Raw genomic sequence first — 24,686 nt, 5'->3', positions numbered from 1 at the left:
ATCTCATGGACCGTGAACAGTTTTGTAACTGTAGTGAGATTTGAGGAGACCATAAAGCATGTACCTGAGGTACAGAGTAGTGTATGTTTTGTAACTGTAGTGAGATTTGAGGAGACCATAAAGCATGTACCTGAGGTACAGAGTAGTGTATGTTTTGTAACTGTAGTGAAATTTGAGGAGACCATAAAGCATGTACCTGAGGTACAGAGTAGTGTATGTTTTGGTTTGACCACATACAGTTCTAGAAAATTTAGATATAATTCTGTGAAAGAGGTGGAATATTTTGAACTTTAAAGTTTTAGAAGGACGGAAGAATTGACGTATGAGGAGGACGAGAGACAGAGATTACAAAGCAAAAAGTCACTTGGAGGAAAATATTGAGACAATCTTTTTTTACACATTAACACAATCCTCCATCTACTGTAATATTGCAGACACTGCATTTGGACAGAAGGAGAGAGAGAGAAAAAAGGAGAGGGAGAGAAGGGACGCACCAAAAAAGGGCTGGAGTTAGAGTCGGAGTAACTGCATGCTTAACAGACACTGTAGAGCCACGGGGAGAGAAGAATAAGGGGGCGGAGAGACAGAGACAGAGACAGAGAGACAGAGAGACAGAGAGACAGAGAGACAGACAGACAGACAGACAGACAGACAGACAGACAGACAGACAGACAGACAGACAGACAGACAGAGGAACATTTCAGCTGGTGTAAGCCCCCAGCAGTCACACACAACCACACCCCCACACACACACAAACACAAATACACACACTGTACAGAGTGAAGGACTGACAGATGACAGGGGAGTTGCAAGGGGCACAGAGCAAAGATAGACGGATCGAGAGAGAGAGAGAGAGAGAGAGACAGGGAGGAAGAGAGAGAGCGGGGAGGCACTGTAAACTACAGGAAGCCCCGGTGTGAAACAAACAAGGGACAGTGGCTAGAAGAGCTCCACTCCAGAACCAGCCACCAGCCTCCAGTCTCCATGGACTCCAGGGAGTCGCAGCACCACTGAACCGAGGCCCTCCTCTGCTGGACAGCATGTCGGCGGGCCCGGGACCTCGTGACTCAGATCTACTGCTGTTGGAACTCCAGGCCCCAGGGCCGGTTGGACTGCAGACACTGTTGGACCTGCTAGTGGGAGTGTACCAAGAGTTCCACTCGTCACCCCTTGCCAGGGAGAAGTACGTCTCGAGCTTCCTACAATGGGGTCAGTGTCTTACTTGGAAAAGTTTTACTGTGTGTGTGTGTGTGTGTGTGTGTGTGTGTGTGTGTGTGTGTGTGTGTGTGTGTGTGTGTGTGTGTGTGTGTGTGTGTGTGTGTGTGTGTGTGTGTGTGTGTGTATGTGTGTGTGTGTGTGTGTGTTAACTTCCATGTCTATTTACTGTTGAGGGTCTAAAACCTGCCTGTGTTCGAATATGCTAACCCGGCAGGCCTAATGTGTGGAGTTTGCACTTTTGGTATTATCCATTGGTTTCTTTGCTCCGTGCAAATGAAATTGAGAACACCTAAAGTATTTGAAAGAAAACACATTTCTTGCAATGATGCAAAAGGAAGACAAGATTGAAACACTCTTTTGTACCTGGCTTGTCACATTGTGTTTTCACAAAATCACAACACCCCCATGAGTCCTTATTCAGTTCCGTCCTCCTGTCAGTGTGTATGGAAACGCTGAAATGTACATATGAGACATAGCAACCCAGTGACACACACCATTCAGGTTCTCTTCTCCCTTTATGGCGGGTGTACATGGGAAGAGAGGTCTCTGGACTGTGTTTCACAGGGCAATGACACACACACAGACTTACTGTATGGTATGATGACTGCATTGCTCCATCATTGCTCATACGGCTCTTTGTATAGGGCGTAGGAGTGTGTTGGGAGATGGAGGGGTGTGTGTTGGGGAGAGGGCTGTGTGTGGGGGGTTCAAGGGTTGTGTGTGTAGGGGCCGAGTGTTGTGTGTGTGTGTGTGTGTGTGTGTGTGTGTGTGTGTGTGTGTGTGTGTGTGTGTGTGTGTGTGTGTGTGTGTGTGTGTGTGTGTGTGTGTGTGTGTGTGTGTGTGTGTGTGTGTGTGTGTGTGTGTGTGTGTGTGTGTGCGTGTCTAAGTCTGGGTTTTATGTGTCTAAGTCTGGGTTTTATGTGTCTAAGTCTGGGTTTTATGTGTCTAAGTCTGGGTTTTATGTGTCTAAGTCTGGGTTTTATGTGTCTAAGTCTGGGTTTTATGTGTCTAAGTCTGAGTTTTATGTGTCTAAGTCTGGGTTTTATGTCTACATCTGGGTTTTATGTGTCTACATCTGGGTTTTATGTGTCTACATCTGGGTTTTATGTGTCTAAGTCTGGGTTTTATGTGTCTACGTCTGGGTTTTATGTGTCTACGTCTGGGTTTTATGTGTCTACGTCTGGGTTTTATGTGTCTACGTCTGGGTTTTATGTCTTATTAGAGTCTCATTTCTTATCTTTACCTTTCAGTGTTTAGACCGCATGTAAGGAGAGGGAAAACACATAACATAATTTCTCCCGCTTTGAGGATGCAAAGCCAGGGTTGTCCACAAATGTATTATGCACTGGGAAAAAACTGGTTGAATCAACGTTGTTTCGACGTCATTTAAAAAATATATATTTGTGATGACGTTGAATCAACGTGGAAACTGATTGTATTTGCAAAAAGTCATCCACGTAAGGGAATTTTATATTATTTTCACCCAAATTTTTACCTAAATCCAATGTCATTGTGACATTTTTGGTTGATTTCACGTTGAATTCACGTTAGTTGACAACTCAACCAAATGTAAATCAAAAATAGACGTTGAACTGATGTTTGTGCCCAGTGGGATATCATGGAATGATCATGTGTCAGCAGCTACAGAGGAGCTATGAGTATTCAACCTGGGATAGTTCCTTATTCTCTGTAATATATTGGTATTTCGCATGAATATTTTGCATTATTATACCATCTCCCTAAAAATCAGGATCTGTGTTATAAGATGCCAAATAGAGGAGGGGGTGCATAGATTCTGCAAAAGTAAAATGATGCTGTGTGGATGCTATAAAAAAGTCACCTAACTTACCCATCTGTCACTCCAGACTCTAGAGGGTTAACCTGATGTGACCCAACCTTGACTAGAGGGTTAACCTGATGTGATCCAACCTTGACTAGAGGGTTTACCTGATGTGACCCAACCTTGACGAGAGGGTTAACCTGATGTGATCCAACCTTGACTAGAGTGTTTACCTGATGTGACCCAACCTTGACGAGAGGGTTTACCTGATGTGACCCAACCTTGACTAGAGGGTTTACCTGATGTGACCCAACCTTGACGAGAGGGTTAACCTGATGTGACCCAACCTTGACTAGAGGGTTAACCTGATGTGACCCAACCTTGAGTAGATGGTTTACCTGATGTGACCCAACCTTGACTAGAGGGTTTACCTGATGTGACCCAACCTTGACTAGAGGGTTTACCTGATGTGACCCAACCTTGACTAGAGGGTTTACCTGATGTGACCCAACCTTGAGTAGATGGTTTACCTGATGTGACCCAACCTTGACTAGAGGGTTAACCTGATGTGACCCAACCTTGAGTAGATGGTTTACCTGATGTGACCCAACCTTGACTAGAGGGTTTACCTGATGTGACCCAACCTTGACTAGAGGGTTTACCTGATGTGACCCAACCTTGACTAGAGGGTTAACCTGATGTGACCCAACCTTGACTAGAGGGTTTACCTGATGTGACCCAACCTTGACTAGAGGGTTAACCTGATGTGACCCAACCTTGACTAGAGGGTTAACCTGATGTGACCCAACCTTGACTAGAGGGTTTACCTGATGTGACCCAACCTTGACTAGAGGGTTAACCTGATGTGACCCAACCTTGACTAGAGGGTTTACCTGATGTGACCCAACCTTGACTAGAGGGTTAACCTGTAGTGACCCAACCTTGACTAGAGGGTTAACCTGATGTGACCCAACCTTGACTAGAGGGTTAACCTGTAGTGACCCAACCTTGACTAGAGGGTTAACCTGATGTGACCCAACCTTGACTAGAGGGTTTACCTGATGTGACCCAACCTTGACTAGAGGGTTAACCTGATGTGACCCAACCTTGACGAGAGGGTTTACCTGATGTGACCCAACCTTGACTAGAGGGTTAACCTGATGTGACCCAACCTTGACTAGAGGGTTAACCTGATGTGACCCAACCTTGACTAGATGGTTAACCTGATGTGACCCAACCTTGACTAGAGGGTTAACCTGATGTGACCCAACCTTGACTAGAGGGTTAACCTGATGTGACCCAACCTTGACGAGAGGGTTTACCTGATGTGACCCAACCTTGACTAGAGGGTTAACCTGATGTGACCCAACCTGGACTAGATGGTTAACCTGATTTGACCCAACCTTGACGAGAGGGTTAACCTGATGTGACCCAACCTTGACTAGATGGTTTACCTGATGTGACCCAACCTTGACTAGAGGGTTTACCTGATGTGACCCAACCTTGACTAGATGGTTTACCTGATGTGACCCAACCTTGACTAGAGGGTTAACCTGATGTGACCCAACCTTGACTAGAGGGTTAACCTGATGTGACCCAACCTTGACTAGATGGTTTACCTGATGTGACCCAACCTTGACTAGAGGGTTAACCTGATGTGACCCAACCTTGACTAGAGGGTTTACCTGATGTAACCTAACCTTGACTAGATGGTTTACCTGATGTGACCCAACCTTGACTAGAGGGTTAACCTGATGTGACCCAACCTTGACTAGAGGGTTAACCTGATGTGACCCAACCTTGACTAGAGGGTTTACCTGATGTAACCCAACCTTGACTAGAGGGTTAACCTGATGTGACCCAACCTTGACTAGAGGGTTTACCTGATGTGACCCAACCTTGACTAGAGGGTTAACCTGATGTGACCCAACCTTGACTAGAGGGTTTACCTGATGTGACCCAACCTTGACTAGAGGGTTTACCTGATGTGACCCAACCTTGACTAGAGGGTTTACCTGATGTGACCCAACCTTGACTAGAGGGTTAACCTGATGTGACCCAACCTTGACTAGAGGGTTTACCTGATGTGACCCAACCTTGACTAGAGGGTTTACCTGATGTGACCCAACCTTGACTAGAGGGTTTACCTGATGTGACCCAACCTTGACTAGAGGGTTAACCTGATGTGACCCAACCTTGACTAGAGGGTTTACCTGATGTGACCCAACCTTGACTAGAGGGTTTACCTGATGTGACCCAACCTTGACTAGTGGGTTTACCTGATGTGACCCAACCTTGACTAGAGGGTTAACCTGATGTGACCCAACCTTGACTAGAGGGTTAACCTGTAGTGACCCAACCTTGACTAGAGGGTTAACCTGTAGTGACCCAACCTTGACTAGAGGGTTAACCTGATGTAACCCAACCTGGACTAGATGGTTAACCTGATTTGACCCAACCTTGACGAGAGGGTTAACCTGATGTGACCCAACCTTGACTAGAGGGTTTACCTGATGTGACCCAACCTTGACTAGAGGGTTAACCTGATGTGACCCAACCTTGAAGTGTCAGTTCCTCTACTTGTATCTTTCAACTTCTTGAGACCTCCATAAAAAAGTTAAACAAAAAAATAGCAACAGGCATGACCCCCCCCCCCCCCCCCCCCCCACCCCCTCTGTCTCTCTCTCTTTTCCTCTCTCTGTCTCTTTCCATCTCCCTGGAGGAAAGACATGTCCATTTATGAGGCTGTGTGCTGGCTGGGCTGGTTGGCACTGTTCCATCATTAAAGAACTAGGGTAAACAACACAGGCGGGCAAGCAGAGGAGAGGAAAGACTCTCAGCGTCCCCCCCACCCCACACCATACCATACTTTCCATCAGGCCCTGTTTTCTGTCAACCAGTGGGTGTGGTGTGGTGTGGTGTGGTGTGGTGTGGTGTGGTGTGGTGTGGTGTGTGTGTGTGTGTGTGTGTGTGTGTGTGTGTGTGTGTGTGTGTGTGTGTGTGTGTGTGTGTGTGTGTGTGTGTGTGTGTGTGTGTGTGTGTGTGTGTGCAGGGGAATACAGCTGGGCAGGATGGGTGGAAAGGAAGAATGGTGATTTCTGACCCCATATCCTCTCCTGTGGTTTCACAATCATCATCTCTCATCAACCAAGCATGTCCTGCTGACAGGGACAGTTTCTCTGACACTCCTGGGTGAAGTTTCCCCTAGGTACAGATCTAGGATCAGCTTCCCCTCCCACAATCCTAACCTTAACCATTAGTGCGGAAAATGCTAAACTGACGCATGTAAAACCCCGGAGTCATTCTCTGACATGTAGAGAGTCGCAAGAAATGTGTTGAGGGTCCAATGAAAACGTTTTTAGATGGGTCACAGGATGCGAAGTATTAGGATCCACTGTTCTAGGGTGTTCCAAAGCATTGCTATGAGCTAAAGAGATGGTTTTGTACAGCCTCAATATTGTCTGTCAACATTGTTGGTCCTGATGAAAATCCTGGACAGATTCCCCAAATCTACAGTCACATGCCAGTCACAACAGCCGCTGTGCACAAGTACATCGCTCCATTCTGAAAGTCTATAAAGGAATTTTATAACTGCATCCCAAATGGCACCCTATTCCTTACATAGTGCACTACTTTTGACTAAAGCTCTATGGGCACTATATAGGGAATAGGGAGCCATTTGGGACACACTCAAGGAAGCCAAAATATTTGGTTGTTTCTACAAGATGCCTGAAAGGCTGAGTGGGTCTGGAAGCTTCTCCCCCCCCCCCCCTCTCTCTCTCTCTCTCTCTCTCTCTCTCCCTCTCTTCCTCTCTCTCTCTCTCTCTCTCTCTCTCTTTTCCTTCCTCTCTCTCTCTCCCTCTCTCTCTCTCCCCACTAAAACAGTTTATACTGTTGCCTTGGTCTCGCTCGCATTCCTCCCCACAGGAGAGGGGAGTGGAGAAAAAAAGAAAACCAAGGGGCTGGAAAACTTGCCTTAAAAAAGTATTAAACGGTGGCAGCTATTCTTAGACACACTCTTAGACTATTTCAGAACACCAGTGTCTTAAAGGGGAACTGGCTGCTTGTTACTGTCATATGAGCATACATTTTTAGCATGGTGGTCTAGCAGGAATCGAACCCACGATTCTGGCATTGCAAATTTCAAGCTCTACCATATGATCCACAGTCTCTCCAACCACACACAAAAATACACATGCGTGTGTTTTGGCTGTTTCTGGGTTGTATTTCATGGGAGGCTGGTGACCCATGACACTTGGAAGTGTTTGTTTGAAAGTTAAAAGGAAACAGACGGCTTTTGCCAGGATACCCGGAGGTCTTCTTGTTAACTGTGTGTGTGTGTGTGTGTGTGTGTGTGTGTGTGTGTGTGTGTGTGTGTGTGTGTGTGTGTGTGTGTGTGTGTGTGTGTGTGTGTGTGTGTGTGTGTGTGTGTGTGTGTGTGTGTGTGTGTGTGTGAGAGAGAGAGGAGGGCCATCTACATAAACAAGCACAGTGTCTAGCTCTAGTCCTTACTCAAGGCTTGTCAGGCCTGCTTTTGGAGGATGTGAGTGTATAAAATATATTCTCCATACAAAAGTTGACCCTAGTTAGAATTCATTTATTTTCAAACACCCGCTTTCCATGTCTTTTCTCATGAAATCTGTCCTCTCTCCTCCAATCACAGCGGAGCCCCTGGTGAGGCAGGTGAAGAAGACACGCATCAAGAGGGATGACTTCCACATCTTGAAGGTGATTGGTCGAGGGACCTTCAGTGAGGTGAGAGTACACCGCCAAAAGTCAAGGTGCACTTTGGACAATTGAATCTTATCTCCGTGGTAACGTGTGTGTTGCTGTATTTATAGGTGGCTGTGGCGAGGATGCGTAGCACACAGCAAGTGTACGCGCTGAAGATTATGAATAAGTGGGACATGCTGAAGCGAGGAGAGGTAAACACACACACACAGGAACCTTCCCACTGTGCACAAACTGGTTGAATCGACACTGTTTCAACTACAAAAAAAATAAGTGTGATGACATTGAATCAACATGGAAAACTGATTGGATTTGCAAAAATCAACATAAAGAAATTTTAAGCTATGATCGACCCTGTAAAACAACACGTTTCACTGCACTTATCTGGTGTATGTAACAATATTTTATTATTTTATTATTTCTAAGCTAAATATAATGACATGGTTTTTGTTTTCATGTTGAATTCACGTTTATTGACAACTCAATCAAATGTCATTTGAAACTAGACATTAAAATAACGTCTGTCTTTAGTGGGTTTTACTATTCACATAACAACAGATACATTTTGTATTATAGAACCAACTTCTTTGTTGCTTCTTGCGTCTACTGTAAAACAACATCCCAGCTAGCACATAACGTTCTGAGAATGTTGTCCTATGGTTATTTTGCAATACAACCTTCCCACAACTTTCTAGAAATGGTGCAGGATAGTTGCTAGGACACAAATGGTGCAGGATAGTTGCTAGGACACAAATGGTGCAGGATAGTTGCTAGGACACAAATGGTGCAGGATAGTTGCTAGGACACAAATGGTGCAGGATAGTTGCTAGGACACAAATGGTGCAGGATAGTTGCTAGGACACAAATGGTGCAGGATAGTTGCTAGGACACAAATGGTGCAGGATAGCAAATTTAAGGACATTAAAATAACGTTATTTTCTTGGTGTTTCAATACTTTAACAGAACATTTCCTAAAAGTTCAAACATGGTTACATTTGATTACATTTTTAGTAATGTTCTAGGAACGTTCTCCAACTGGTTTGACATTGGGAATGTTCTGAAATAGTTCAGAGAACATTAAGAAACGTTTTTCTGTGGGAATTTCAGTACTTTAGCGTAACGTTTCCTACAGGTTTCCTTATGGTTCTATTTAAAGTACTGTTCTCAAATTGTTCCCTGAGGTGTGTTTGTCAAGGGCTACAAAAAACTGTGTACTGTTGAGGGTGCTCGAGGACCAGGGTTAGGAAACACTGCCTTAGGACACATGGAAATGAATTTGCTATATATGGCTGGAGTTCAAAACAGTTAACGCAAACAGTGTTATTAAAAATCTTATTGTTCTCAGAATTGTATTTATCCTTCTATGGCATGGTAACAAACTACCTTTTTGGACCTCACAAGATAAGATATATATATATAATATCACCGGACATGTCTGTGTCCTATGAAATGAGGGGCTGAAGTGAGTGTGGCCTTTTGTCTGGAGTGGAGCAGTCCTTTCAGGAAGCAAAGCCGCATGGGACACATTGCCACCAATTGGTAAGATAAAATCACTTTTTAACATGTTTAAATTGAAATAACTTTGTGCTTTATATAAAAAAATATATGCATGTGCATGAGTATTTAAAGAAGTATGTTTGATTGTTTGAAGACTTATTTTGTTTTTATTTATATACTAAAACAGTGTTTTTTGGTTCGTTGCCTCAGGGCAACATTGTGCAGTTAGACCACTTTTGATCATGCTAAAGTGTGGAGATGTGCTCAGATGCATAATTATGACCATAGTCAATGTTTTTACTTTACTATCTACTGATACTTACAGGAAATGGACACAACATTTTATGTGCGGAAGGAACATCATCGAGCAGTTAGGGTCATTCCCTCTGACAGTGAGGACAGTGAGCTTGAGAGTCAGAAAGAGTGGATCCCCGAATCAGGTTTGACAGACAGTTAGGAGGTCATGGGTCAGTTAGGGGTCAGTCAGCAAAGTAATGTGTGCGTGTGATTGCGCGTGTGCGCGTGCGTCAGTGGATGAAGAAGGGTATATGACACATTCAAATGTGTGCTTCCTGCTTTCTTTTTTAAAGGAACATGCCTGTCTGTTGACAATGAGACCGAGTCTGAGGATGAAGATGTAGCAGAGGTTGATGTTCCACGCCTACCCTGGTGGAGAACACCCCACAATGCATACTTCAATGCTTACCCAGAATGGCAGGACCTGATTTCAAGATCTGATGATATCATGTCCCCCTCCAGTACTTCAAGCAGTTTTTCTCTGAAGACATTCTGGAAGTTATTGTAGGGCAGTCAAATTTATATGCGATACAATGTAACGCAAACAAGCCCCGTAACCTCACTACAAAAGAATTGGAGTAGTTCCTGGGTATTGTGGTGTACATGTCATTGTTTGGTTTACCAGGCACCCGCATGTTTTGGAACAAAGTCTGCCCTGTCCCAAGTAGCTGACACCATGATACTGAATAGAAGGGAGGCCATCAAAAAATCCCTGAGGTTGACAGGTGGGATCGCAAGCGAAAGATGATCACCAAAGTCCCCTGCCCTGCTGTGGTGAAAGAATACAACAAGGATATGGGTGGGGTGGATCTGCTTGACTCACTGAGTGCACTGTACCGGAACAAAATCAGATCAAAGAAGTGGTACCACCGGCTGGTGTTCCACTTCCTGGATATGATCATCGTGACAACCTGGCTGCTCTACTGAAGTGATTGTGAAGGCACTGGCATGAGAAAGAAGGAACAAATGAAGCTGTATACCTTCAAGTCATACATCACTGAAGGCCTATGCAAAAGTGGAAAGAGTGGAGTGCAAGAAAGGTCGTCCCAGTTCCACAATTGCTGGTGAGTATGAGGAGAAGAGGAGGAAAGGACCCCCCTGATTCAATTCCAGTCCCTGATGTGCACCTGGATGCCACAGCCCACTGGATGATTATGGCTGAAAAGAAGGGGAGATGCAAGGTACCAGGGTGCACAGGTACACCAAAAGCCAAGTGCCAGAAATGTGATGTCCACCTCTGTTTCACATCCACCAGCAACTGCTTCCTGAGGTTCCACACAGAATTGGAAATCAGAGTGTGCTTTGTCAAAAAGAGAAACACTGATTCAAACAATAAACAACACAAACACACATTCAGACACACTGAAACACACACACACACACTCGCACATATACCCGCACACATAGGCTAACCCCTCCACACACACAAGCACACGCACACGCACACGCACACACACACACACACACACACACACACACACACACACACACACACACACACACAGACAGTCATTTGGATGTTGGTTTATATGTTTATATGAAATGTGAGAAACATTTATACATGAGGTGTTAGTTGTAATTAGTAGTAGTTTGTTAATTAGATTGTTTGATGTTTTGACTTTAAAGCTTCTAATTGTGATTGGTTGGAACTATTTGTAGTGGATGATTGTCAAAATAAAACTTTTGTTCTAATTCATATATCGCTTGTTTTCCTTATTCCAGCCCTGAGGCAACAAACCAATGTCTGGTTCGGGGGTGTGGGGTGGGGGGGAATGGACGACAAACTTTATGATAGATATATTATCAGGGACCCCCAAGCTCTCCCCAAAAAATCATGTGAAATATTTTTTTACCCCCAAAATAAAAAGTCATGCCATAGAGGGTTAATTACCTTCAAATAAGCTATAATTTCTGTTCTCAGAACATTAATAAAGCCTCCCAGGAAAACTTTCAGGAAACCATAGTTTCCAAACCAATGTTCTCAGAACCTCCCTGCAACCCAAAAAGGAACGTACCCAGAACAGGCAAAAATGTCACTACCGTTCTCAGAACGTTCCGTTTTACATGTCAGGAAACTTATGGCTTCATTCCTAGAACCAACGGGAAACCAAAAACGTATGTTCCCACAACTTCCAAGGAACCAAGCTGGGATGTGAGGTCATCTGTCTCTCTGTGTTGCATCTTTGTGTTTCTGTCCTGTAGACAGCTTGTTACCAGGAGGAGAGAGAGGTTCTGCTGAAGGGTGATCGAAGGTGGATCACAGAGCTGCACTATGCCTTCCAGGACGACAATTACCTGGTGGGTATTAGTGACAAATCGCAAACATCAGGGTCATTTCAGCCTTCACATCTGACTGCAGTCTACCTGGTGTGATTCAGTCACTTCCCTCCGTTTCTTTCCCTTGAAATACACCAAGGGATAATAATTTAATCTCTCTTTCTCTTCATTTTTTCTTCTTCACATCTCTCTATCTCTCTCTCTCGCTCACTCTCTCACTCACTCTCGCTCTCACTCTCTCTCTCAGTACCTGGTGATGGACTACTACGTGGGTGGTGACCTGTTGACCCTGCTCAGTAAGTTTGGCGACCGTATCCCTGAGGACATGGCCCAGTTCTACTTGGCTGAGATGGTCATGGCGATCGACTCCATCCACAGGATGGGCTATGTGCACAGGTTAGTTGGTCAGAGACACCTGGCAACATGACAACCTCCAGCAAACAATTTGTGGTGTTCCTAGAATACCGCCGTAATGTTCTGAAAACAGTCATTTTTCTGGAAGAAATGTTCTCAGAAAATGGGGAACATTGTTCCTTACTTTGGAGGACCTACAAGAGAGGTTCAAATAATGTTTGTTGACTCTGGAATGCATGAATAAATAGGCATAATAGAACTTGAGAAGTCTCTTTTTGAGTGTGGACTGTCTACGTCATCTAATGGTTTCATTTTGGTCCATGCACCGCAAGTTCTGAGTCTAGGCTTCCAAGAACCATGGGAACGTTAGCTATGAAATCTCATATAGATGACCTGGGAACAGTAAGAATAATGTTCAGACCTGTGAATGTGCATAGTCAGATTTGCATCGTTCACTCTCCCCTTTGCAGGGACATCAAACCTGACAACATCATGCTGACAGCGGAGGGCCACGTCAGGCTGGGGGACTTTGGTTCCTGTCTGAGGGTCCAGGAGGATGGCATGGTGAGAGGCCCCAAAGGGCCACAAAATACTCACAATTCACTCCACAATACTGTTGTGCAAAAGTAACAGAGTGGGTATCGAACCTGGGTCCACTGTGAGTCACAAGGCTGTGTAAGCCCTTCGAGCTAAAGCCAAGGCTCAGGGAGCTAACCAAGTCTTTAGGTCTCAGGCATGGTTATACACTGCTCAAAAAAATAAAGGGAACACTAAAATAACACATCCTAGATCTGAATGAATGAAATATTCTTATTAAATACTTTTTTCTTTACATAGTTGAATGTGCTGACAACAAAATCACACAAAAAATATCAATGGAAATCAAATTTATCAACCCATGGAGGTCTGGATTTGGAGTCACACTCAAAATTAAAGTGGAAAACCACACTACAGGCTGATCCAACTTTGATGTAATGTCCTTAAAACAAGTCAAAATGAGGCTCAGTAGTGTGTGTGGCCTCCACGTGCCTGTATGACCTCCCTACAACGCCTGGGCATGCTCCTGATGAGGTGGCGGATGGTCTCCTGAGGGATCTCCTCCCAGACCTGGACTAAAGCATCCGCCAACTCCTGGACAGTCTGTGGTGCAACGTGGCGTTGGTGGATGGAGCGAGACATGATGTCCCAGATGTGCTCAATTGGATTCAGGTCTGGGGAACGGGCGGGCCAGTCCATAGCATCAATGCCTTCCTCTTGCAGGAACTGCTGACACACTCCAGCCACATGAGGTCTAGCATTGTCTTGCATTAGGAGGAACCCAGGGCCAACCGCACCAGCATATGGTCTCACAAGGGGTCTGAGGATCTCATCTCGGTACCTAATGGCAGTCAGGCTACCTCTGGCGAGCACATGGAGGGCTGTGCGGCCCCCCCAAAGAAATGCCACCCCACACCATGACTGACCCACCGCCAAACCGGTCATGCTGGAGGATGTTGCAGGCAGCAGAACGTTCTCCACGGCGTCTCCAGACTCTGTCACGTCTGTCACATGTGCTCAGTGTGAACCTGCTTTCATCTGTGAAGAGCACAGGGCGCCAGTGGCGAATTTGCCAATCTTGGTGTTCTCTGGCAAATGCCAAACGTCCTGCACGGTGTTGGGCTGTAAGCACAACCCCCACCTGTGGACGTCGGGCCCTCATACCACCCTCATGGAGTCTGTTTCTGACCGTTTGAGCAGACACATGCACATTTGTGGCCTGCTGGAGGTCATTTTGCAGGGCTCTGGCAGTGCTCCTCCTGCTCCTCCTTGCACAAAGGCGGAGGTAGCGGTCCTGCTGCTGGGTTGTTGCCCTCCTACGGCCTCCTCCACGTCTCCTGATGTACTGGCCTGTCTCCTGCTGGCGCCTCCATGCTCTGGACACTACGCTGACAGACACAGCAAACCTTCTTGCCACAGCTCGCATTGATGTGCCATCCTGGATGAGCTGCACTACCTGAGCCACTTGTGTGGGTTGTAGACTCCGTCTCATGCTACCACTAGAGTGAAAGCACCGCCAGCATTCAAAAGTGACCAAAACATCAGCCAGGAAGCATAGGAACTGTGAAGTGGTCTGTGGTCACCACCTGCAGAACCACTCCTTTATTGGGGGTGTCTTGCTAATTGCCTATAATTTCCACCTGTTGTCTATTCCATTTGCACAACAGCATGTGAAATTTATTGTCAATCAGTGTTGCTTCCTAAGTGGACAGTTTGATTTCACAGAAGTGTGATTGACTTGGAGTTACATTGTGTTGTTTAAGTGTTCCCTTTATTTTTTTGAGCAGTGTACTTATTCACCAAACCACCTCGGTTACACGAAGGTGTACTCCTCTGTGTGTTATTGTGTGACAGTGTGCGACCTCTGCTGCTACAATTAGAAATCTAAATACTACTTTCAGTGAGGGCAGGTTTCTCTTTTCTATAATGTGAACATGTTGCGTCCCGAGGATAGAATTCTAACTTTTGTAAATCCATTTGTGTGCCTTGACATGTGTCTGTGTATTTGCAGGTGCACTCTTCCCTGGCGGTGGGCACACCCGACTACCTGTCCCCAGAGATCCTGCGTGCGGTGGAGGGAGGGGGAGGCTATGGCCCTGAGTGTGACTGGTGGGCCTTGGGGGTCTGTGCCTACGAGATGCTGCAGGGGACCACACCCTTCTACGCAGACTCCATCTCTGAGACCTACGCCAAGATCATGAACTTCCAGGTACGATGGTGACTTTATACAGAAACTAATCTTACAGATTGATCAAGAGAACATGTTGAGGGTCATCAGAACATTTTCCATATGTTTCTGTAGATATCGGTGCAAAAAGTCATAGGAAATACGAAGAGGGAAGGATGTCAAACAATAACTAATATTCAATAGGGACTAGGGTACAATCCCAAATCAACCCCTAAACCCTACACTTGTGGAGATATTAGATAATTCAATTAGTACAAGCAGTATGGTGAAACTTCCACATAGCTTCCTATTATAATATTGCTTACACCTGTCAAAACAAATCAGATCTCTGCAAGTGCATAGGGCGTAGGGTTTAGGGGTCAATTTGGGATTGGGCCATAGTGATCTTTGAGACCATTTTCTTATACATCTGCAAGGAGTGCAAAGAGGTATATATTGAGCTCAAACCTAAAGAACTCTGAAGAACTAAGAGGAACCAACCATTATGTCCCCCCAGGAGCACTTTGAGTTCCCCCCGTCTGGCCCCGAGGTTTCAGATGAGGCCCGTTCCCTCATCATGGGGCTAATCTGCGAGAGGGAGGATCGTATGGGGACCAGGGGTTCTGGGGACTTCAGGGCCCACCCCTTCTTCTGTGGACTAGACTGGGGCTCCCTGCATGAACTTCCAGCACCCTTCCAACCTGAAGTCTCCAACGCCACTGACACCTCCAACTTTGACGTGTTGGATGACTGCCTCAGTGAAATGGTATTAATCCAAAAAGCCAATATACAATCTACAATCTATATACGATCCATTTAAATGTAAAGGAGTCTAATACAGAGCCTTAAGGGACTCCATAGAATATTACATGGCTCCAGAAGCAAGCCTGAAAAGCAAATATAGCAGATAACATATAAACATATAAAGCACTCTATTTGTAATGCTGTCTTGTGTCCTAAAGGAAACACTGAGTGATGTTATGGACAAGGCCCCTATCGGAGTTCACCTGGCTTTCGTTGGCTACTCCTACACAGCTACAAGGTCACATTCATATCATATACTGTCTCAGTATCAAAGTACCCCAAATTAATGGGGTATCATACAAAACTATATCAACACAGTTATAATGTTTTCTTTGTCTTTTGTTCTTTCTGGGGTTTTTTGTATCTCTTACAGACAGACAGGTGCCTTGGATCGCAGTCGTGACATCATGATGGAGATTGACCACCAGCGACACCTTGGGTTGCCAAGCTTCAATTTCCAGGATAAGCTCGTAGGTTGACTATCCACACTAACAACTAGCTGAGTCACGTTTTAACAATCAAGACTAGAATACCAACTGCTAGATTGGCTACTAAGGACAATTTGAGTAGTCGGGTAACCGATGTGGAACCACTAGCTAATTAGCTGTAGGTTGGGACTCCCACCCTGTTACACATACATGTCAATTTATTTATGCAGGAACGCTTAGTGCTTTCCTCCTCTCGTGTGTCACTAAGCTGTGACCAAAATGCTTAGCTCTTCCTGAGCTAGCAACATCTTGAATGTGTTTTGTGGCATACGTCGAAGTTAGGCATGCAATAAATACTAATGACTGCTAGATTAGGTTATGCTGAGCACAGGTGGTTGGTGGCACCTTAATTGGTTAGGATGGGCTCGTGGTAATGGCTGGAGCGGAATAGGTGGAATGGTATAGTTTGATACCATGGTTTGATACCATGGTTTGATGCCATTCCATTAGCTCTGTTCCAGCCATGACTATGAGCCCGTCCTCCCCAATTAAGGTACCACCAAACACCTGTGCTCAGCATAACCTGTGCTCTCCTCTCAGCAGCCTCCACTGATGCTGAGGGCTACACAATGTTAACCTTTATCAGGCGGTGTATGTCTAACACTGAGAGGGGTGCTGTGGGCTTTCAGAGTCAGATGTGGCAGCTCAGAGATGTCCTGACCACGCCTGACAACCTGCCTGCCCTGCTTGAGCTCCCCCTAGCCTTGGAGCAGGGTACTGCAGAGTCGGCTCACACCACAACAGAGGAGGAAGAGGAGGAGAACGACCAGAATTCAGTACTTGATGAGGATCTGCACAGGTTAGATCACTCCTGAGTGAGACAGACAGATACATATATTTAAAAAAAATTACCCTTTTTTTAACCTTTATTTAACCAGGCAAGTCAATTAAGAACACATTTTATTTACAATGACGGCCTACCAAGAGGCAAAAAATAAAAAACTAAGACAAAACACACATCACGACAAGAGAGACACCACAACAATACATAAAGAGAGACCTAAGACAACAACATAACATGGCAGCAGCACAACATGGCAGAAGTACAAACATTGTTAGGCACACACAGATAGATATGGGGCCTATGCTTTTATTTCAGTATTGCTCTACTGCTAAAAATGAGTCTCCCTCACCTTTTCCTTTCATACTTGACAGACTTTACTATTTTGTTGCATTACAACCTGTAATTTAAATGGATTTTTATTTGGATTTCATGTAATGGACATACACGAAAAAGTCCAAACTGGTGAAGCGAAATGAAAAAAATTACTTGTTTCAAAAAATTCTCTAAAATAAACAATGGAAAAGTGGTGCGTGTCAAGTTTTCCCCCCTCTGCTACGAATTCCCTAAATAAGATCTGGTGCAACCAATTACCTTCAGAAGTCACATAATTAGTTAAATAAAGTCCACCTGTGTGCAATATAAGTGTCACATGATCTGTCACATGATCTTAGTATATAAACACCTGTTCTGAAAGGCCCCAGAGTCTGCAACACCACTAAGCAAGGGGCACCACCAAGCAAGCGGCACCATGAAGCCCACGGAGCTCAACAAACATGTCAGGGACAAAGTTGTGGAGAAGTGCAGATCAGGGTTGGGTTATAAAAAAATATCCGAAACTTTTAACATCCCACGGAGCACCTTTAAATCCATTATTTAAAAATGGGAAGAATATGGCACCACAACAAACCTGCCAAGAGAGGGCTGCCCACCAAAACTCACAGACCAGGCAAGGAGGGCATTAATCAGAAAGGCAACAAAGAGACCAAAGATAACCCTGAAAGAGCTACAAAGCGCCACAGCTGAGATCGGAGTATCTGTCCATAGGACCACTATAAGCCGCACACTCCACAGAGCTGAGCTTTACAGAAGAGTGGCCAGAAAAAAAGCCATTGCTTAAAGAAAAAAAAACAACACCTCTCATCACCCCGAGAACACCATCCCCACAGGGAAGCATGGTGGTGGCAGCATCATGGTGTGGGGATGTTTTTCATTGGCAGGGACTGGGAAACTGGTCAGAATTGAAGGAATGATGGATGGCACTAAATACAGGGAAATTCTTGAGGGAAACCTGTTTCAGTCTTCCAGAGATTTGAGACTGGGATGGAGGTTCACCTTCCAGCTGCACAATGACCCTAAGCATACTGCTACGGCAACACTCGAGTGGTTTAAGGGGACACATTTAAATGTCTTGGAATGGCCTAGTCAAAGCCCAGACCTCAATCCAATTGAGAATCTGTGGTATGACTTAAAGATTGCTGTACACCAGCGGAACCCATCCAACTTGAAGGAGCTGGAGCAGTTTTGAATTGGCAAAAATCCCAGTGGCTAGATGTGCCAAGCTTATAGAGACATACCCCAAGAGACTTGCAGCTTTAATTGCTGCAAAAGGTGGCTCTACAAAGTATTGACTTTGGGGGGGGGGGGGGGTGTGAATAGTTATGCACCCTCAAGTTTTCTGTTTTTTTTGTCTTATTTCTTGTTTGTTTCACAATATAAAATATTTAGCATCTTCAAAGTGGTAGGCATGTTGTGTAAATGAAATTGTACAAACCCCCCCAAAAATCTATTTCAATTCCAGGTTGTAAGGCAACAAAATCGGGAAAATGCCAAAGGGGTGAATACTTTCGCAAGCCACTGTATATTATAGGTAGCTAATACTAGCCATAATGTAATGATGCCTTTTGATATTTAGGTGAGTATTCATAGCCAATACCAGAGCCCTTGTATTCAAAGCTGACCTTATCCAATCATCTACATAGGCGGCTGCAAGAGGCAGAGAAGAGGAATGGAGAGCTGGAGAAAGAGATGGAGAGACTGAGGGGGGAGATCCAGGACCTGAAGTCCCCCAAGGAGACAGGCAAGGGACCCAGCACTCATCCCTCCTCATCTCCTCTTCAAAAAACCCTCATGCCTGAATCATTCCCTGTTCTATCATCCTTCCTTGGGTTTCTTTTCCATCCATTTCGAACTTTTGACCTGAAGGTTGTGTCGTGTTCATAAAGGTACACAACTGAAAACTTTTAAAACCGTTTTGCAACGGAAAACTAAAATGAGCTTTTCTTATTGGAAAAATCCATCTAGTCCCTCCCTTTTTCAAAACGTGTTCATACATTTGATGCCTTATGAACACAACCCTGGAATTGTGTAGCAGCATTACCTCATCCCATAGACATCTATAAGCGCTATAGCATCTCTTCACATGCAACAGTGTCTAACAACACAAATGTGATATGGTAGGATTTCCAGACCATATGAGCCACATACTGTGAAAAAATAGTGTTTCATAGCAGGAGCACCAAGCAGCATCTGCTTATGTTGGAGCCCTTGGCCAGAACAGAACAATAAATATCCCCTCTAAGAATAGGCCTGGTATGCAGCCATTGACCCTCCCTCGCTATAAATCAATACAGCGTAATGAGCCTTTTAAAGATGCAGTGTTAGGGGTCTCCTTCGGGGTAGGTTTCTAATGGATGGATGTGTGAATGGAGGGCTGGATGCAGTCAGTCCCTTAGAGGACTCCAACTCCCAGAATGCACCAAATGACAGGCGCTGTTGACAAGCAGATAAACAGGACCGGCTAGCTTGTTTAAAGGGGAAACAATATTGTTAATGAAATAATAAACATATCTACGTACTATACTTTAAAAAAGTTGCCAAGAAATACTGGCAAAGCCTCACGCCCTTTCCAATCACTTCATTTTCATCACATTCTCTCTTTCTCTCTCTCACTTCCACACACCCATTCACTCACGCAATCACTCCTGCTGAAATTGTTTTGGTTTTTGTTGTTGTTGTGACTTTCACAGCTGGCTCATCAGCAGTGCACCCACCCAAAACAGTTTCCTGCAAAAGTGCAGCTACTCAGTCCTGGGCCACGTTCAGTAGGCAAACATTGAGGAATGCTGCAGATAGAAATGTCATGAGGAATAGAACTCCCAGCTATTTTGCTCCTTGGAAGTTGTGTAAACTTAAGTTTTTGGTTTCCCATTGGTTCTGGGAACGAAGTCATATATTTCCTGACCGGTAAAACTGAATGTTTTTAAAGCATTCTGAGAACGGAAATGAACAATTAGCCTGTTCTGGGAATGTTCATTTTTGGGTTGCAGGGAGGTTCTGAGAACGTTCTACTACTTTCCCTGAAAGATTTCATTAAGATTCTGAGAACGGAAATGATACGTTATTTCAAGGTAATTAAATAATATTCTGAGAACATGTTTCAATAAGACTTTTAATAACACTGTTTTGAACTCCAAGTACAGATAGCAAATTAATTTCCATGTGTCCCAAGGCATTAATCATGCAAACACATGTATTTTTATTGTGGCTCGGCATCAGTGAAATTTGAACCTATGATCTTCTGTTTCTATCCATGGAATTAGTCCACTGCGCCACCAGGATGGAGCTAGCATGCCATGTTTATTGTATTTATACAAAGCTGTTAATTTTAGTCTATTCAAACAGACCCCATTTCAAAGGAAACAAGCAGTCATTAAGATCAGATGTGGCCAATTAGTGGGCGTGGCCAACACACCTGAGCATACTAGATAGAGGATATAGTTTTGTTGATGCTGAGAGCAGAACGTATATGTTTTTAAATAACATTCTTAGAACTTTCTTTGAATGTTACTAATGTTTTCTTGTAATTTCTATGGAAAGTTTTCCTGATGTTCTGAGAACATGACTTTAAATAGAACCATGAGGAAACCTGTAGAAATTGTTATGCTGATGTACAGAAATTCCCACCTAAGAAACATATGGTTCCCAGAACGTTATGTGCTAGCTGGATATCCTGCACCACTCCCAGAATGTTGTGGGAAGGTTATCTGCAAAATAACCATAGGAAAACCACGCTCTCACCAAGCTCTAAGAAACATACAGTATGGTTCTCAGAACATTATGTGCTAGCTGGGCTGACACGATAGAGCTGACACGATCCCCAATTCTGGGTGACAGACAACCATATCTGTTCTACAAAATATATTTCTATCTGAACATTCCTGTAACTTTTCACCCTCCTGAACAGGCCCCTGCTCTCTTAGGCTGGGTTTCCCAAAAGCATTGTAGGACTAAGATCATCGTTCGTCCCTTTAGTTTCAATGGAATTAAGATGATCTTAGTGCTACGATGCTTTTAGGAAACCCAGGCTTGGGCTGTTCTAATGTACCTCTCTCTTCTCCAATCACAGAACTGCGTGTCTGCCCGTCGTCTCTTTCTCTGCCTGCACACTGTCTGGACGATGTAAGACTTACTCTCTTTCTCTCTCTCTCTCTTTCTGAGATGATCAAAGGCTTTCTGAGGGCAAACAAACAACCTATTTGGCTGTCTGCTTGGTCATTTTGTTGCTTGTTTTAGCAACTAACATTGGCCTTATTTGGGGTATATAAAGAGAATGTGTGTACATTTCCATGTGGATATAGAGGTAGTGTAAATAAAGCATAACAAGCTCTTACCCCACTCACACCCAACCCATATTTCTGCTCCTGCAATGGGTCCCACTTTATTTGGATAGTCCTCTATAGATGGTTTACAACTTGCTGGTCTATATGCCTTGCTGATCTACAACTAGTGTTAGGGGTAGGGCGAGACTTAGTGGATAACTGTACTATCCAAATAAAGCGTTACAGGTGCAGTCTTTTTTGGGCACGTCACAGCACAGCATGCCACACTCGCCTGGCGAAATATATTTGACTGCATTAATTTGAAATAACGAGTCCTCGTCATGCCCAGGTCCAATGAAATGATTTTGTGTCTGCCTTTCTCTCACGGATTTTGACCCAGGCGGGTGCGGCAAGCTGTGCTGTGCTGTGCTGTGACTCGCACAAAAAAAAGACTGCATCTGTACCCTGGCCTGCAATCCTGTTCAGTTCGTGACTGTGAGTGTGTTTCAGGGGAAGAAATCGCTCCCTGCCTGTCACTACCCGCTGGTGATCCCTCTCCACCGCCACCTGCTGCTGTTTCACAGGGTAGGAGATGTAAAACATAGGGACTGTAAATTATGCTTTTGTCCCAAATTATACCCTATTCCCTATTTAGTGCACTTTTGACCAGGGACAATAGGGGTCTGGTCTAAAGTAGTGCCCTATATAGGGAATAGGGTGCCATTTGACACACCCATATACTTGATGAAAAAACGACTGTATGACTGCATCTCTCTCTCTTTGCACTGTTGCTCTCTCTCCCCCTTCTTCCCACAATGGCTCCACCTTCCTTTCTCCACCTCTCCCCCTTTATACTCTCTCTCTCTCTCTGTCTCCCATCTCTCCTCCTTTATGCTCTCTCTCTCCCTCTCCTTTCCCTCTCTCTCCTTCTCTATCTTCCTCTCACCCTCTCCCTCCCTTCCCTCTCCTCCTCTTTCTCCCTCTCTCTCAGATGCGCTGGCCACAGGAGAGAAGTGAGTCCTACTTGTTGGTGTGTGCGGAGGGGGGAGATCTCCAAGCCTGGGACAGACACTGCTGTACTGAGATCTCCTGAACCCCCCGCCCCCCCTCTTGGGTTAGCTACCTCCTCCTCTTGGGATCGAGGGGCGACCCAGATGTGTCACTCCCTACGCTACAGCTGCTCCCTTCCCCCAAACACCCCCTCGGCTAACAGGACAGGAGCACCACATGGCTGGAGGGATGAAGGGTGGGGATGAAACGGGCTTAACGTGAAGTGGACAGAACACACTGGAGTGGCAGCAGCATGATGCTGCTCTGCATCCACCACAGAGTCCTATTACAGTACCTCTGAAGGAGAGAGTTTTGAGCCAGTATGGTGGACTGGTGTTAAAGCGAATGCTATACTCATTGCACTTGTCCCATATATAGAATTAAGAGTGAGCAGAGTGCTGGGCATGAATGGGGTAACGGGGAACATGGAGCAGTGGGATAACCATAGGAAAGCTAAGGACTGTCAGTAGCTTAAAATGAATGGGGAGGTATAGAAAATGTAAATGAAGGACATCTCCTCCTGGACTACTAATGGATGCCTGTTGCTTTCCGAGTGTCGCTATGTGGGCACTTATATCTCTGAGCGGACTGAGGTAAAAGCAAGCTCTGACAACAAGAAGACACCACAGCAAAGAGACATTGCTGGTTTAAGTGACAGCCAGAGGGGACAATCAGTCCACTCCATAAGCACACACTCTCCAGCACACCTGGACATTATTGGTGCATTTTGCCCAATATTAACGGCGTACAAATGTTCAGTCATGAATTTTTAACAGCATAATCTAGTGGTTTACTTTGTATCTATACATGTAAGAGTGGATTGTGTTGAATGTGAGAGGTATTCGTTGCACTACAGGCTTTAATGAAAGCATGCTTTTAGATGGGCCTGTTTGGAATACATAGATAACATCTACAGAACAATATCAAGCAAATGTTGACTGAAGGCTATGGGCGGAGAGATCGGAGGTTGGTGTGTTTTACGATTTCTGGGATTGCAAGGTTACACTTTAAGGTTACACTTAGCTCAGGTCCAGGGCTTGCTGATGCTGAGCCTTCCTACATCAAGGCTGTGTAGGTTGTAGGAAGGCTCTGCGTCAGCAAGCTGCACGTAAAGCCTTGGACCAGTGCTAGGATAGATGATGTACAGTTGAAGTCGGAAGTTTACATACACCTTAGCCAAATACATTTAAACTCAGTTTTTCACAATTCCTGACATTTAATCCTAGTAAAAATTCACTGTCATAGGTCAGTTAGGATCACCACTTTATTTTAATAATGTGAAATGTCAGAATAATAGTAGAGAGAGTGATTTTATTTCAGCTTTTATTTCTTTCATCACATTCCCAGTGGGTCAGAAGTTTACATACACTCAATTAGTATTTGGTAGTGTTGCCTTTAAACTGTTTAACTTGGGTCAAACGTTTCGGGTAGCCTTCCACAAGCTTCCCACAATAAGTTGGGTGAATTTTGGCCCATTCCTCCTGACAGAGCTGGTGTAACTGAGTCAGGTTTGTAGGCCTCCTTGCTCACACACGCTTTTTCAGTTCTGCCCACACATTTTCTACAGGATTGAGGTCAGGGCTTTGTGATGGCCACTCCAATACCTTGACTTTGTTGTCCTTAAGCCATTTTTTCCACAACTTTGGAAGTATGCTTGGGGTCATTGTCCATTTGGAAGACCCATTTGCAACCAAGCTTTAACTTCCTGACTGATGTCTTTATGGCCAAACAGTTGTATTTTTGTTTCATCAGACCAGAGGGCATTTCTCCAAAAAATACAATCTTTCTCCCCATGTGCAATTGCAAACCGTAGTCTGGCTTTTTTGGGGCGGTTTTGGAGCAGTGGCTTCTTCCTTGCTGAGCTGCCTTTCAGGTTATGTTGATATAGGACTCATTTTACTGTAGATATAGATACTTTTGTACCTGTTTCCTCCAACATCTTCACAAGGTCCTTTGCTGTTGTTCTGGGATTGATTTGCACTTTTCGCACCAAAGTACGTTCATCTCTAGGAGAGAGAAGGCGTCTCCTTCCTGAGCGGTATGACGGCTGCATGGTCCCATGGTGTTCATTCTTGCGTACTATTGATTGTACAGATAAACGTG

General features: G+C 44.7%; 1 protein-coding gene across 1 annotated transcript; it reads left to right on the top strand.

Annotated features, from left to right (window-relative positions):
* Positions 1 to 1,041: 1,041 nt before the first annotated feature.
* LOC120056780 (myotonin-protein kinase-like) lies at positions 1,042 to 22,805 on the top strand. Its single transcript, XM_039004986.1, has 13 exons — positions 1,042 to 1,210; positions 7,663 to 7,754; positions 7,841 to 7,924; positions 11,727 to 11,822; positions 12,049 to 12,197; positions 12,626 to 12,719; positions 14,704 to 14,901; positions 15,377 to 15,625; positions 15,822 to 15,901; positions 16,037 to 16,133; positions 16,781 to 16,950; positions 22,525 to 22,546; positions 22,653 to 22,805. Exons 1-13 carry the CDS (start codon positions 1,042 to 1,044, stop codon positions 22,803 to 22,805), a joined length of 1,653 nt encoding a protein of 550 aa, XP_038860914.1.
* Positions 22,806 to 24,686: the final 1,881 nt, after the last annotated feature.

This window comes from Salvelinus namaycush, chromosome 12 (assembly GCF_016432855.1).
Source record: "Salvelinus namaycush isolate Seneca chromosome 12, SaNama_1.0, whole genome shotgun sequence".
Classification (NCBI taxonomy): Eukaryota; Metazoa; Chordata; class Actinopteri; order Salmoniformes; family Salmonidae; genus Salvelinus; species Salvelinus namaycush.
The sequence above is the reverse complement of the archived record's forward strand: the minus strand, read 5'-3'. Positions and strand labels throughout refer to the sequence as shown.